Source organism: Erpetoichthys calabaricus, chromosome 3, assembly GCF_900747795.2.
Source record: "Erpetoichthys calabaricus chromosome 3, fErpCal1.3, whole genome shotgun sequence".
NCBI classification, from domain to species: domain Eukaryota; kingdom Metazoa; phylum Chordata; class Cladistia; order Polypteriformes; family Polypteridae; genus Erpetoichthys; species Erpetoichthys calabaricus.
Genome location: NC_041396.2, coordinates 161,610,634 through 161,627,992, shown reverse-complemented (window position 1 = coordinate 161,627,992; position 17,359 = coordinate 161,610,634). Strand labels below are relative to the sequence as shown.

At 35.9% G+C, this 17,359-nt stretch overlaps 1 protein-coding gene across 1 annotated transcript in view; it reads right to left on the bottom strand.

Moving 5' to 3' along the window:
* Nucleotides 1–17,359, bottom strand: part of prkd3 (protein kinase D3) — a 342,598-nt gene that overhangs the window by 48,490 nt on the left and 276,749 nt on the right. The window contains exons 7-10 of the mRNA XM_028797458.2: nucleotides 16,990–17,067; nucleotides 16,454–16,637; nucleotides 13,635–13,758; nucleotides 10,505–10,582 (exon numbers count right to left, since the gene is read on the bottom strand). Coding sequence (XP_028653291.2) covers nucleotides 10,505–10,582; nucleotides 13,635–13,758; nucleotides 16,454–16,637; nucleotides 16,990–17,067 — 464 coding nt within the window. The remainder of the gene's footprint in view (nucleotides 1–10,504; nucleotides 10,583–13,634; nucleotides 13,759–16,453; nucleotides 16,638–16,989; nucleotides 17,068–17,359) is intronic.

Sequence of the window (17,359 nt, the reverse complement as noted above, 5' to 3'; positions counted from 1 at the left end):
ATGCAATCAACTATTTTTTGTTTATAATGGTAATTAATTTAGAACACTTTCTAGAGATCTGTTTTCACTTTGACATTAAAGAGTCTTTTTCTGTCAAATAGCCAGATTAAATTAACTGCAATTTAGTGTTGTATAACAATAAAATGCAAAAAGATCCAAAGGGTGAATATTTTTTATAGGCATTGTACAGCTAGGGAAAGGGGAACATGGAAACTATTGAGCCAACAAGTTTCCTGTAGATGTAAACACTGCTAGGTAACAGAAGCATGAAAAAGCTGTAAATGATTTTAGGATCAGTATGAGATAAGAATAAACAGTAGTACAAATAAAGAATCTCAAATGTTAAGATTCCCACATGAAGGCCTATGCTGCTTTTACAATCTACAAAATGCTGCAACATAATGGGATCCACCACAAGAGCAATTTTACCTTACCCACACTATTAGGAGATTTTTAAATGAACAAGTTTTATTTGAACGATGAGAAAACTTTTGAAAATGGTTTGAAAGTAATCACTTTAATATTTGCATTTGAGCACTGATTTACCACCTTAAGGTTATTTTGTAACTTTCTTCTTCATCAGCCACATAGTTTAGCTTTACAACATGTGTGCGATTTTATCAGTTTAAAAATGTTACTCAGAATGGAAAGAAACATCTGTTTTGTACTGTTACACTTTTACAACCTACTGTATCTAAATTATATTATTCATTGGAACTATTAAGTGTAATGACACTTTTATTTTTTCTCAAATTAAAAAAACAACAAGAAAGCATAGTGGTTTTAAAAGCTCAGTGACTCTGCCCTATTTTGCACTTGTAATCAAGAAGCCACTGGTGGAATTCCATTTTTTTTTCTTTCAATGAGGAAATAAAAGAAAACAACTTTTATTCCTTGCCAGCTGGACGCTAGCTTGAATTTCCAAAGCAGAGCACTCACACAATCCTCATTTAATAGCACATCTGCAGTCATATACTCATTCTCCAGAAAGTAGAAATGCCTGTATAAGGTTTGCTTTGAACTCTGGATTATTTCCATACTTAAAAACAAAAGAAACAAGCATAATTTATAGTTCCTGCTAATTTCATGCTATTATATTTTAGTTTTTTGACCTTTTAACATCGTACGCTTGTATCAGCAGAGATGCCAGTGGGACTTTGCAAAGTGAGCAGGTCCAGTTTACAAACCACCATGGACCACATGCTCAGAACCTTTGTAAATGGCCTTCAACTGTGCAACTTTTAATAAATTCTGAGCACAACAAACCGTCCACATTTTGCTCCTGGTTTACTTCAGATAGATTCATGAGGCAACAGTCAGTTTATTCTGTAAGTAGAAGCCATAACGCAGAACCTTGCCTACACAGATCATTCAGTCTTGAGTTTATATAGCACCTTTATCAGCAAGACATTTAACAACACAAACAAGACTATAATTCAAAGGAACAAGATGAAATACACAGTTATACAATACTTGATAAACCAGAAATTAGATAACTTAGAAGAGCCTATATGGTAAATTAAAGATGTACACAACTTCAAGGACAAGTACAAGGAGAGAGTCCAGAGAAGGAGCCTCAAAGATAAATGATCATTCACCAAGACTTGTACATCACACATCGTCACTCACACACATTGGAATAATTTAAGTGACAGCATGAGACAGATTATAGTAATAAAGAAGGATGCCCAGAGGAAAAAGAAGCACCAAACAAAAGGCCCAAAATAAAGCAATAGAACAACAGCCTTCTTGAGAGTTGAAGTTTGTAAATTAGGCGTACATAGGTAAGCACTGATGCCTTTCAGTTGAAAAGGCTGGGGTTCGATTTCTGGGCCTGGAAACTGCCTATATGAAGTCTGCATGGTCTCCCTATGTTTACATGAGTACTCGAGTTTTTCTTGTACAACTTAAAGACAGGTGTGTGAGGTTAAATGATGTCTCTAAACTGATGCTGTGTGTATGTGTGTGTGTGTGTGCATGCAAGTGTTCCCTGTGATGAATTGGTACAACATGCAGTGTTGGTTTCTGCTTTGTGTGGCATATTGTTTGAGCCTTTGTACTTCAAGCCCTCAGGTTGTGGGTTCAAATCTTACTACTGATACTGTGTGACCGTGAGGAATTTACTTCACCTGCCTATGCTCCAAATGGAAAAAAAAACAAAAGTAACCAATTGTATCTCAAATATTGTAAGACACATTGCATAAAGGTTTCATAAAATTAATAAGTAAAAATTAATAATGTACAGCGTGCACATGACCTGTTAACTCCACAGCTCTTCTGTCTCAAAGCTCCTGGGTTTGATTTCCTTGTGTGGTTGCTGAGTGTGGAGCAGGGAAATTCTACCTCAGTCGGAACTGGTGTTTGACCCTCTAACATCTATGACTTTTGTCTCTAACTTTGCCCAGTGTGAGTAGCTGTTGGTGTATAGAATGTGTGAATGTGTCCTACTGTGGAATGGCATTCTGCCTTGTGGCAAATGGTGCCGGTGATGGTTTGGTGCTAGATACTTGCAGTTTCTAGCCTTTGATGCTTATAGTAATTGAAAACATTCATCATTAGGCACACAGCAAAAACAATAAACCTCATTTACCATCCTAAATTTTGTGAAATTTTTCAGTGGGTCCACACTCCTATTGCATTATCTTAATGGAAACCGATGCACAAGCCAACCTTTTAAGTTAAGTACCCATATCATCCATTTGCCCGCCATTGTTAAAAACTTTTCTACAACCTTAGAAAACCATTTAGGTATTTTCACATAAGCCTTGGAATGCTGCAAAAACTTACTCAGATAGTATTCAGTGCCCTGTTTGAGCACGGTCATCTGATAAATGTGTTGCATGTTGGGAAGACATTCAGTGCAATTACTGTACTCTGGCAGTAAACTTCAAACTGACAGATGGAGTAATTTTATTTAAGATACTCTTACATTGTCTTTTTCAATGTTTTTGTAATTACTGTACTTTCTGTGGTCAATATTATGTAGGCTTTTCTACTCATAGCTTATTTAAAGTATATACACCCATTCACGCAACCAGTGTAAATCTGCAGTCCCCTCACAGTAATGCAGCACAGCAAAGAGATGCATAATTCATGTGCGTTCATTTTTATAGCTGAATGCTGTTTGGTGACATGTTTTGAAGACTTGAGTCCACTGGGCCCTATTCCCAGTAAACTATGTGCTGCAAATGACATTGAAGAAACCACCAAGCTACTAATGTAATGCCAAAAAAAACAACTTCGATCAGCACTACATCAGCAACACAGCACTATAAAGAAACAAAATGTATGACTGTGCCAGTCTCTCTCTCTCCAGATTTCTGCAAGGAATCGTAAAGCTGAATATTTCACCACAAAATTACATCTCACACCAAGAAACACTAACATCTCAAGGTCATTCTACTTTGTTCTTTATAAAACCCAGGCCATGACTAAAAAAAGACGCTGACAAATCAGAAGTGTATAAACAGTACCGTAGTGCTTCATGGTTTCTTTTTGTTTTAAACCTACCATCCATAACTGCTTCTTCCAACTTTGAAAACTGTCTTATTACTACTACTACCATAAAACTACTTGAAATTTTTAATTGTTTAAAGAAAGCAGAACATCCATATAAATTATATGTAAGACAGTGGGATGTATAAGAACTCAGCAAAGAACTGAGGCGAGAAAGTGATACTAGTCACTGTCAACAAAATTTGAACACATAAAAGGTTCAGAGGTCTCTATGTGCAACACCTTCATTTGCTTTAAAATAGTACAAGCACAGACAATTTTGTTTTTTATCCATCTATTAATCAATTTTCTCAACTTGCTTAATCTAAATGTGGAGTCGAGGGGAGCCTGAACCTATCCTAGTAGCACACTGAACCAAACATGTGCCTGTTATGTTAACTAGAACTCAAAGTGGTGCTGGTGTCAATGACTTTGCCAGATCTGAAAGATGGTCATGCTCTTTGAAACACAGTTTGGAACGCATACAGCATTTCACAATTTCAAATACAGAAAAAGCTTGAACATAAGCAGTGTTCAGAAAGAATACTGTGATATTTGTGTATGAGATCAATACATGGACAGACAGAATTATGACGATATATCCCAAAGGAAAAGTCCTTTCTCAAATTATGTTGTATTGGGATAGCTAAACTGACAGCATTGATGCATGCCCTAAAAGGGAATAGCTGTTCATTATACACCCAGGATGCTGTGCATGCTTTCCACAAAAGAATTACAAACGTGAGCTTCCTTAAGTACCAGTATAGTGATAAACATCAGAATTAGTCACAAATATGTGTTTTTGTTTTTTTGTTATAAAGGTTTGTACTGTAGCTAATGTATAACAAATAACCTTTATTGAACACAGCAGCTTTTAATAGAGAATGCCATTCCAAGTTACCTTACAAGTACAGATCCACAGTACATTTGTTTATCTGTTTGTTTACTTAGGTTTGAGCAAAGGCAAGTTAGATGACTTCCTCATGGTCACAAAATGGCATTCAACATACAATGTTATGGTTTAGAGTTCAGGTCCTTAACCAATATGCCACACTGCCTGCAAGTGCTGTATTAGACACAAGTACTGTAAGAAAGCATAGTATATGAAATGAGTGCAAAATTAATTAATTTGGATATAAAAATGTATATTTTTTAACATTATACATTTCTACATTTAATGTCTATATAGGTGATTTAGAAGGAAACACTTGAGTGAATGAGGGATACAAATTATATAGACAGCAGGTATCATTATTGAGATAATTTAGGAATATCCTAATGTTTAAAGTCATGTAGAAAAACTTGGAAAACTCAGTCGCTCAATACGATAGCTGGCACAACTTGAAGAAGATATCACAATGCCCTTGATAGAGGACTGATGTGTGGGATACATTTGGAAGGTTAACAGTGATGAAGACTACTCAAATTACTGAGGAAATGTGACTGAATTGATGCTTGCAAGGAACTGAAAGGGAAAGAAATCATCAGTTAGAAGCAACTGAGAATAAAATCATAAAGTTCTTTCAACGTGACCTCATGCATTGCTTCTTGATGCAAGAAAAGCAACTCTGGCTCACCTAGAGTAAATATCAGCCTGAAGCAGATGAATGAAGTTTCTCAAAAAATAGTCACTGAACAATTTACAGAGATGGGTACACTATAGTCAGGTTATAGTACATTACACCTAAAAGGCAGCATAAAGAACAAAAGCAGTGGACCACTGAGCACCAGAAAAAAGTCCTCCAGCCAGAGGAGTCATCCTTCACCTCATTCACAGTAAGGAGATGAGTATAGTTCTGATGTACACAAAAGACGTCAACAGGCCTAGCATTTTGCCTCACAAAGTAAAAGAGTGTTGGTGGTTCTGTTCTGGTGTGGGTGCATTTTCCCAGAATGTTTTGGTCAGCTGAGACTGTTAGGGCAAGATAAGTTACAATAAATACAAACCAATTTTTAGTAATCAAGATGGACTAATGGTGAATTATTTCCATCCAGAGTTATGGAGAGTAAAATTCTATCATCATATGCCAGCCAAAACACTGTGATGGCAGTTTATTTTGTGGATAATGAATTGTCTTTACAAAGCCATATATTGACAATGAAATTCTGTAAAGGATCCCTAAAGTTTACAATACTGCATACAAGCCCTACGTATGAATTATATGATATTTCCCCAAGTGGGAGACAACAAAGTTTTTTTGCCATTCCTTCAAAAGTACACCTATATTCAAGGAAAAAAAAATACACATGGCTTTGACCTTTCTTAAATTGCTTTGAGTAATGTGGCCAAGTAGTTGTGAAGAATGATTCAGTATCTTCATCGTGTATTAAAACGAAGCTGGTTGATGTCAACAGATTACGCCGTGGGAGTGTGAAAGTGTGGCTAATTCCTGCATTGCACCCTAACCTTCCTTGATAAATTTGAGCTGCCCACGTCTCTGCATTGGAATGAGTGGGCTCAGAGAATGAATGAATGTATTATATCTAAGAAATGAATACGTTGGCAACAGTAATTAAAAAAAAAACTGCTATAAAACCATTGTGTCACGACTCCACCATCTCACTACAAATAGTATTTATGCGTACACTTGTTAGGTATGCTACAAAGAATGTTACAATTATAATTACCAAAACAATTGTTGCTTCAGTATGTTAAATATTCATTTATTTTCCAAATCCACTTATTCTAACTTAAAGATTGCACAGGGCAGCAGTTGGCAAAAAGTAAATATTACCAATAAAATGGCATTAGTCTGTCATACAATGCATTTATTCATTCATGGAAAATCACCTGGTCCTGTCTATGAGCATAAAGTGAAGCACCTACAGGGACACAGGGAGACTAAAGTGAACACCACATAGATCTAAACCCAGAACTCGGAGGTTAACTACTTCACCAGCATGCCCACCTTATACAATTCTGTATTATTTAATTAAGCTACTATCTCTATGTTAATATGTTACATTGCCTATAAAGAGTAGTTAAATAAATTATTTTATTAATAGAAGAAAAAGAATCATTAATTTTATAATGTTCAGCTCAATCTATTAACAAAAGAAATGATTAAGCTTCTCAATTTTAAACAAAGCAAAACTCCAAAAGTCATGAAAGCCACAGTTTCACAAAGTGCAGAAGCAAGGAAAAAATAATGAGAATCAAAGGTTGACAAAGTTTACAGAAATCCAGCCTTTAATTAACTTCCTGTTCCTTTCCAGCACCATTCAGCTACTGACAGAAAGTAAAAGTTCTCATAAAATAAACCACATTTTATATATACTTGTCTTGATGTCTCAATCTACATTTACAAAAATAGCCAAATATGAACTTGCTTTTTTGTTGAAATCCATATTCCCCTTTTGGTTTCTCCCAGTAACGCAATAAACCATACACTGTCATCATTGTGGTAGATTCTTTCACGAAAAATATTTGAACAATGCACCAATTACTGTAATTCATTCTTTCATCTCCAGTTCTTTCTTGCCTTCCTGCATTTCCTTTCATTCCCTCAACTCACAATTCCTTAAATGAATAAGTCATGGCTATTTGTACAATTACTCCTATTATAATTCACTGTTGTACATTAATCTCAGTACTACTCTGTCATATGGATACCTCTAAATGGCCTGTACAAATAGAGAGGAACATGGTACTGGATAATTGTTGGGCTGAATGCCCTGTTCCCATCCATACTGTTGTAATTGTTTTAATTAGAAGCCAAGTATAAGATCTGGAAGTGATCATAATATGGCTAGGCAGAATATTGGCTTTTTGGTGCCCTCTCTGTTCAGAGCTTACCCTGAACTCTACTTCAATACAAAACTCAGCAGGTGAATTCTATTCTAAAACAATATTTAGTACAATGCAAGTTACCTGGAGTGAGTTACCATGAACTTAATCACCTTGTTGAGCAACCTGCAAGAATAAATTGACCGTACAAGTCTGGTCCAAAACTCTAAGGAATGGATAAATCTAGGAGGCAAATGCTGGAATCATGTGCCTAACTTCATGATAAGGCTATCTTACATACAGTACTCTCCTTTGCCTCAATACAGCGCGCTTCATCAATTCTGTCAATGGCTATTATCCTACCAATTAAGCATAAACTGCTTCCCCAAACCACTATCAAAGGTGAAGATTGTTAGTCTCATTTCAGCATACTTTTTGAGTGGTAATTTTTTTAGTATGAAATTTCTTTAATACACTGAGGTGGGCTGGCACCCTGCCCAGGGTTTGTTTCCTGCCTTGCGCCCTGTGTTGGCTGGGTTTGGCTCCAGCAGACCCCCATTAGGATAGTTAGGATATAGCGGATTGGATGATGGATGGATGGATGGATTTCTTTAATACAAGTAAGAGGAAACAATAGGATAACAATCACCTCTTTACAACTTCCCTTTATTGCCAAATATGTCCAAAAAGGAATTTGATTAAACTCTATGAAAGGTGAGGCTCATTAGCATTAAACCAGCTTGCGCAACCCACTTATATAATGTACAAAAACAATCATTCATCTGTACTTGGACAAAAATGGGAGAAGTGGAAGGGGTTCAAGGAGCAATCTGCGGGATTTAAATTACTGTACAATAACAACTGATAATCTAATCCCTGATCCTTCCCAAAGTAGAGATTAGAGACCTCTTTCTCAGGAACTGAGGGCAGGATTTACATAATGTTCATGGGGCTAGGGGGTAAGAAATCATGGGGAGATCAAATATGTGTTTAGTCAACAGCCCATTGTGAATGCTGTCCCAAACCTACAAAGAAAGCTTGAAACTATGTGGCCAATTTAGTTATATCAAGTTTAAGTGGACAGCATTATTTGACAGTAAACTATGCAATATACAGTATATATATTGCTAGAGACAGCCGACAGCTTAATCCGGCTAAGACACCCTGCGATGGAATGATGGGGGAAGGCAGATTTTCAAGGACACTGCCTCTCCCAAAACGCTAGATGGCAGCTGCCCTGGAGTGTAACAGTGCCCTGGATTCCCGCAGGGCAGCTTGTGACTTGGAGTTTGGTTTCTCAGCCCCGTTGGGTACTGTGGGTGCCAACAGGAGGAGCTGTGAGAGGAGCAGAGGAGCCATGACACATCCATAGCCCAGAAGTACTCACAAGTCATGAGGACAGGAGTCCCAAAGTACTTCCGGGCTGATTAAAGAACTTTAATTCTTTGTCTGACCCGGTGGATGGAAGAGCAGAAGCACTTCTGGGTCAAGAACTATTTAAAGGACTGTTGAAAACCCAGCAAGCGACTCGGAGTTGGGAGGTAGAAGACAGAACTTGCGAGGGGGTGTGGAGAAGAGAATTATATTGATTTATTGTTTATTTAATTGTTTATGGTGGCTGTGATGCTTGAAAGGCACTACTTAAAGAAGAAAACTATTAAAAGTCTTCTGGGTGCTTTTACTTTGTGTCTTGAGCGTCTGTCTGTTGGGATTAAAGGGGCAACAGCGACCCCTAGCATTCACTATACATATATATAAGGGCAGTAAACTATTTTCAACCATTCTATGATCTGCTCTTCACAAACTGAGGGCACTGTAGCGGATGTTAGCAGATTGCTGGCCAACCACAAGCGTTACCTGGTAGGTAACCACCCATACAATCAGATTGTGACACAGACTACGAATGCCGTGAATATATATATATATATATATATATATATATATATATATATACAGTATATATATACGAGGGGGGACCCAAAAATAACGGGAATTTTGTTGTTGTTAGGTTATTTATTTATTTCTGGTTATTTTTGGGTCCCCCCTCGTACATAAAAATATAAATATTAGGACTGGGCAAGTTAACACATTATTATCGTGTTAACTCATTGATTAACGCAGACAATTATTTTATCGTGTGTTAACACAGTTTTTGTTATTATTATTATTTTGAAAGCCTCAGTCTCTCTAGCGATCGATAGAGATCAGTGATCTTGTTACAGCGCTTTCAATACGCTTTTGATAGAAGGAAAGTTAGCATTGTTGATTTGACCTTGATTCCCTGCGCATGCATGAGTAACAAAGAGCAAACAGCTTCTAAAATGGCATATGGAGAGATACCAAAGTGAATGCACAAAGCAAAATAATCCGTGGATGACTTTTTTGGTATTATCGCTGAATCAGACTCTGATTTGTATTTCAAAGTAATAGACTGGAAGATGTAGACCTACACCCAGAAAGTCCCAGGTTATCAAAATTCATGACATGGATGATGAAGTTTTGGTTTCAAAGATATGAGGGAGAGAGGCAGGACATATCTAAATGTTCCACTCTTGTTTGTTTTCACAGTTTTGAACATCTCTTTTAAAAACCTGGAAAAGAGATGCTACAATGTTTCTTGATTATAAGAGAGTTATGGAACACATTTGTGAGTGTTTTGTAATAGGTCTTAAGATGATGTCCACTGTGAATGAGAATATATAAAATAAAGATTGAAAAGCTGATGAGTTGTGTTCTCACCAAGGTCTAATAAACAAGGATTTAAAATGTTCTTATTAACTAACTACCAATAACTAAATTTTATTCTCTAAAACTACATACTGTATGTTTTAAAATCCCAGAAATACTTTTCAAAAATCCTGTATGTTATTCAACTAACACTTCAGTATATATAATTCTTGCTATATAACCAATAATCCCCAATAGCTAGTTGAGTGCATTTTTCTAAGGTTTAAGTGCTGTTTTAATAGCCTTTAACATTAGTTTTTTTTAATCTTTTGATGTAGGTTTCTGGGAATACTTTATATTTTAAAAACTGTAATGCTGCTGCTTTGAAAAGACAGACACACTTATCAAGTATTATACTCAGATTTTTTAATAAAATGAACTGATGTATTGACATCAATTGTTTCAGATTAAATGTTGATTAAAATTCATGGAGAATGACAAAAGTTATATGTAAAGAGGAAAAATTGCCAGAGTGAAAGTTAACACACTCTGATATATTTTGTGGTATATAAGATGAGCAGTAAAAGAAAAATGGGTATACAAAGATTTCATTACCTTATAATATTTAGTGCCAGTTTCATTTTGAAAAAGGGTTAGAGACTTGCTATCCAACCTCCAGTAATGTCTCTTCCTCTGAAATTCAAAGAAATAAAAACAAATAAATCACAAGTTAGTATTCTAATGAATGTCTTTCTTTTTACCAAACATATACTGTACAATTTTCTTTTTTTTTTAAATAAATGTTGTTTAGAAATGTGATAAGGGAACAAAAAGGAGCCCACTCTTGAAGGAAAATAAACAGATACACATATTAACACTGAAGCACATATTTTAAAGAAATTGTACTGACAATGAGCCCTAGCCAGGATCTGAACCCAGCAGACAATTGGTTTCAAATTCAACATTCTAACCATTAAACCGCTAGACCATAACAATTCTGTAACTTGCCTGCATCTAGCATATTTTCTATATTTTCTATATATTCAATGATTACTGTATGAATGTATGTATATGTGTGTGTATATATATATATATATATATCTGCGGTGGGTTGGCACCCTGCCCAGGATTGTTTCCTGCCTTGTGCCCTGTGTTGACTGGGATTGGCTCCAGCAGACCCCCGTGACCCTGTGTTCGGATTCAGCGGGTTGGAAAATGGATGGATGGATGGATATATATATATATAAAGAGAGATAGAGAGAGAAAAAGAGGCATACAAACATAGATACATTCAGGCGTCACTTTATTAGAAACGCACTCTCTAACACAGCCTACTCCTCCAAATAACAACTCAATACATATAGCAATAAAATTTGTCAGAAGATTTAGACCAATCCATTAGAACAGGAAAGACATGTGATCAAAGCAGCTTTGGCTATGGTATGATTGTTGGTGTCAGATGACATGGTTCCAGTATCTCAAACAGCAGCCCTATTGGGATTTTTACTCAGAACGGTCTATCTCAGTAGTTCTAAAGTGCAATTCTAGGAGTCCACTATGGTTGCAAGTTTTCACATCAACCAACCTCTGCTTTTACTTCCTTAATTAAACATGCTGTTATTTCCCAGCTTCTATATTTTTGTGTCCATCTGGAAATTACAAAACTGGGTTCACTAATTTTTATTAGAAGATAGCAGGTATTCATTTTAGTTTTTTTATCTCAGTTTTTAAAATATTTCATCCTCATTATCATTAGGACTTTCATTTCAGGCGTTATTTAACATGTTACTATTAATCAGCACATTAGCAAGTATGAAATGGAAGTAGCTGCAGCCTTTTAACGTTCAGTGTTTTTGCCCCTGTATGGTCTGCTCAGTGTTAACTGTCATTGTTAAGGTGCAATTAAATGAGCAGATTCCAGAGAAACTAATAAGAAGATAACGAAAGATAAATATTTAAAACACCTGCAGAAAAAGAAATATTTCTAAATTTCTTATAAATGTAAATGTCACACAACTCTATTTCATTTCTGAATGCAGAATAAGCAAAGATAAAATATCATAAAACAATGAGATCAATTAGAAGTAAAATGACTGACTGAAGGGGAAACTGATAGGAACCTACATCTGGGACTGAACTTGAGAGCCACTGCTCTACAGTTTACAGAAAATGGTGCGATGAACAAAAAACGTTAAGTCAGCTAAACATCCGTGGGCAAAGAAATTTTGTTAAACAGAGAGGTCAAAGTAGACTTGGCAGATTCATTCAAATAAGAGCTCTTTACAAAAGACATGTATAGTAGCAGAGTATGTTGGACCTTGATGTGGAAAACCATGCATGGTTTCACTCCCTTCATCTAAGAACAAAAAGATGAGGACAATGTGGATGAGTAATAACTAACACTGGACAAATGATGATTGAAAAATTATTGTCTGGTCTGATTTTTGTTGCATATGGTAGTGTCAGAATTTGGCACTCCCATATCATATTCATGTCAATGGTGCAGGCTGGTGGCAGCAATTGAATGTTATGGTGAATATCCTGTTGGCTTGCTAATACCAAATGAGCATCATTTGACATCCATATTGTGCCTACTGTAAGCACTGCTGCTGATCATGTGCATCCTATTATGGGCACAGCCTAACCTTTTTCACATGGGTACTTTCAGCCCAATTTGCATTATCTTAAACTCGTTCCACAAACATTACACTGATTTCAGTTTAGTCTAATGGCTTGCTCGTTCCTCTCTTTGGCATAAGATAAAAAAGAAGGCTATGAATATGTGGCCAAAAATCCATGTGTGCTATTGCATTAGCACAGATCAAAATCCCTAAATGTTTCTTTTCGAATTCATACCTCAAAGAATTCAGGCTGTAGTCAAAAGTATACGCTGCATAGTTCCAGGATACCTAATAATAATAATCACTGAGTGCATAATAAATACACAAACATTTATTCTGTAAATTACTTAGTCATTGGAATTGCCGGTGAGCATTTCAGATACACAAAGAGAGTCATATATTTTCAGAACACCATTTATTTAGTAACAAAAATATGCAATACTGCAAGGTAACCATAGACAGTTCGACAATAAATCCATTCCTGAATGTTTTTGAAATGTTAACTCTCAAAATGGAGACCACTAAACACTCTATAGAGAAGAGAAAGACCAAGTTGTTCATGCTAAAAACAAAAAAAACTACTACTGTTTACTTAACCTCAAGTGATCGAGGTAGTAAATTACTACATATGGCAGTAATAAAAATTGGAATAACTTTTCAGAGCAGCTCTATTTGAAATTATATATGGACCTATAAAATGAAATGGCACTGGTAGACAAAACAAAATATATGTTGCTTTTAATATAATAAACTCAGTAGTGACACATGAATGTGGCATATATGTTTTAAATGAGGTTTTTTAAGAACTGCATAGAGAAAAGCACATAAGCTAAATTGCCAGTTTAAACATAGCAAGGTGATTGGTTTATTTTCCTTCAATGTCCATTAAATTTTTCATCATCAGGAACTGTATGTTATCATCAAGTGAGTAATATTTTCACACTCAGTGTGTGTCTTGCTTCCTGCTTCACTTAGAGTAAAAATGAAGGGTGATGATACTGTAATCTGTTTCCAGTCGCTAGAATATTTTCAAAAAATAGTCTACATTTATGTAATAAAACCACCATAAATTAATGTTGCAAGCATGCAATTTGCAGTAACAGCAGAATTTTAGAGAGTCTTACCAAATTATCTCGGCTAGTATAGTGGACCATCCAGCCTTCTCGTACCATGGTGCTACTCTTCCTTTTTGTGTGCTTTACAGATTGAACAACTCTCATCAAAGGAATATAGCTACTTGTAGATGGGCTAAAAAGAAAGAAAATTAGGATGGCTCAAATGATTCAAATACAAATATGAAGTATCTGATTCCCATATCTAGAATGGTTGAGTTTAGCAATCATGTAAACACTTCCCACAATTTATTTCTTACTCTGAGTCATGGTACTAAAATATAAATATGGTAAAAGAGGATTCTCTAGGTTCATCATCTCACTATTCATAGTGTAGAGAGCTGCCAAATCTGCTTCCCAAGCAGCCACTTTGGACTATGACAAAAATTTCTCTAATTGCAGATATATGAAATTCTCCAATGGTCAGATAAACACTTTTTGATAACAATGCTTGCACTAAAAGAAGGTCAAACAAACCAATCTACAGTTGAAGTCAGACATTTACATACACTTAAGGTGAATTCTTTAAAACTCCCTCTATAACTCCTCCAATGATTTTATATTAACAAACCATAAATTTGGCATATTGTTTAAAACATCTACTTTGTGCAGGACAAAAGTAATTTTTGCCAACAATGTTCATAGACAGAGTATTTCACTTTTTATTGTCTATATTACAATTCCAGTGGGTCACAAGTTTACATATATACACTTTATTAACTGTGCCTTTAAACAGCTTGGAAAATTCCACAAAATTATGTCAAGACTTTAGGCAATTAGACAATTTGCTTCTGGTAGTCAAATAGCCTAATGGGAGAAATGTGTGGATGTATGTTAATTCCCAATATCAATGTCACTGCTTCTTTGCTTGATATAGTGGGAAAATTAAAAGAAATCAGCCAAGACCTCAGAAAAAAAATTGTGGACCTCCACAAATCTGGTTCTTTGGGAAAATTTTCCAAACACCTGAAGGTTCCATGTCATCTGTATAAACAATAATACACAAGTATAAACACCATGCAGCTGTCATACGATTCAAAAAAGCAGACACATTCTGTTTCCAAGACAAGAACATACTTTGGCACAAAAAGTGCAAATCAATGCCAGAACAAAAGCAAAGGACATTGTGAAGATGCTGGAGGAAACAGTTCTTTATATATCGTGTTACCTAATGGTTTTCACTGGTTCTTCATCTTTACCTCCATCAAGATGCTGGAGGAAACAGATAGGCAAGTATCTATATCCACAGGAAAATGAGTCCTATATCAACATTACTTGAAAGGCTGCTCAGCGAGGAAGAAGCCAGTCCTCCAAAGCCACCACAAAAAAGCCACACTGCAGTTTGCAATGGCACATGTGGACAAACATCTTACTATCTGGGGAAATATCATCTGTTCTGATGAATCCAAGATCAAACTGTTTGGCAATAATGACCATCATTATGTTTGGAGGAAAAACTGTGAGACTTGCAAGCCAAAGAACATCATCCCACCTGTCAAGCATGGGGGTGGGAGCATCATGGTGTGGGGGAGCTTAGCTGCAGGAGAGACTGGTGCACATCACAAAACAGATGGCATCAGGAGGAAGGAAACTCATGTAGATATACTGCAGCAACATCAGAAGAGCTCAGCAAGGAAAGTGAAGCTCACTTGCAAATGGGTCTTCCAAATGGACAATGATGACAAGCATACTTCCAAAGTTGTGTCAAAATAGATTAAGGACAATGAGGTCAAGATATTGGAGTGACCATCACAAAGCCCTGATGTCAATCTGAAGGAAACTTTGTGGGCAGAACTGAAAAAGCGTGTGTGAGTAAGGAGGCCTATAAATCTGTCCCAGTTACACCAGTTTTGTCTGGAGGTATGGGCCAAAACTCCAGCAACACATAGTGTATGTAAACTTGTCAGCCACTGTAATAGTGATACAGTCCATAAAAAGTGAAATACTTTTTTTGTTTTGTTTAAAGTCTTCACATGATTTTATGGAATTTTCCAAGCTGTTTAAAGGCACAGTTAACAAAATGTACATAAACTTGTGACCCACTGGAATTGCGATATAGTCAATAAAAAGTGAAATACTCTTGTCTAGGAACATTGTTGGAAAAAATTACTTTTGCCCTGCACAAAGTAGATGTCTTAAATGATATGCCAAAATTGTAGTTTGTTAGTATAAAATCTGTGGAGGAGTTATAAAGTGAGTGTTAAAGACTTTAACTGTATCTAACTGACGGTTTTTACTTTGATGCTGCTACCAGGTACACACTTTTAAATATAAACAATTCTGGACTAAGAACTTTTTTAACTAAATAAAATTAACTAGCTTCAGATTTTTTTTAAATGGTCAGTGTTACTTCTTTGGTAATGGACACCAAAATTCATAATGTGGCATAAGGTATGTGTTATGCATTTAACACAGCAATGAACTGGTGTCCTAGTTAGCATTACTTTTTGCTTTCCACTTGGACAGCCCTAGTTCTGTATCTCCCAATCCTGATCAGAAAAAATTTGGACTACAGAAGGCTTAACTATATACAGTTGTTTAAACAGAACTTCTGCACTGAACTAATTAAGATATGTAGTAAATTATCTTGCAAGCTTTTTTAATTTTCTTACAAAACATCTATACAGCATCTTTATGCTATGTAGTATGTTACTATCTTCATACAGTTCTGAATATTTATTACTTATTACCAACCCTTTCTTTATTTAAAAGGAGGCATTGAAAATTATGAGTCTACTATGGCCTATAAAATTGCAGGAGCTCACAACAGAAGAAGGCTTAGACTTTATTCCCTTTAGACTTCAAAAAGGGTTCTTTATATATCTTGTTACCTAATGGTTTTCACTGGTTCTTCATCTTTATCTCCATCAAGATCAGGAGAATCCATGAAAAATATTTTGTCTTCTGGAGTAGAGGCTTCCTCCGAGTCATCAAGACCCCTACTACCATCACTATTCATGTCACTGCTGTCTACTTCCATTGGCATATCTGAATCTGGACCTGGACTTGCAGGCTCTGCAGTTAAGGAAAATATATAGATGATGCAATCATAGACCTTAGGCATAACAAGCAATCCCAATATGCACGTACGTAATCCCAGAACTATAAAACAGTAAATGTGTACAATGAATCCAATATGTTTATAAAACTTCTACTACTGCCCATATGGCAGCTGTTATGCAATGGCAGCAGAAAAAACAAAAGTCAAAAGGAAACAATAGTATGATGGTGGCAATGCAACAATCAGTTGCTGATTCATAACATTTTAGCCCAGCATTTATTTCCTCTTATTTCTCATCAGTCCTTCCATATTACTGAGCAGCAGCTGTTGTATGTCTCATGGCTTGATGCAATTTATTTTACTTGCCTCCATTAAAGACAACTTCACCAAGGCAGTCTCTCGGCACTTTGGATGCACATCGCTTGTGGCAATTAAACTTACAATCTAGAAATTAAAGAACAATATATAAGAGCATGAATAGCATATAGAAAACACAGTCCTAAAAAGTATCAAACACACACTTGACTCTATTTAATTAACTATGGAGAAATGGTTTCCAAAACAATCCTTACATTTTAAAATAATGAATATTTTACACTGTTTTACCAAAAATGCCATTATTTTATTTAATCGCAAAGAATCCATCAATCATCATCATTAAACCAAACTAGCTGGTTGTACTCTGCTCTTCATGTTCCTGTGCAACCTTTGGGGTCAGAACCATTCCTTTAATATC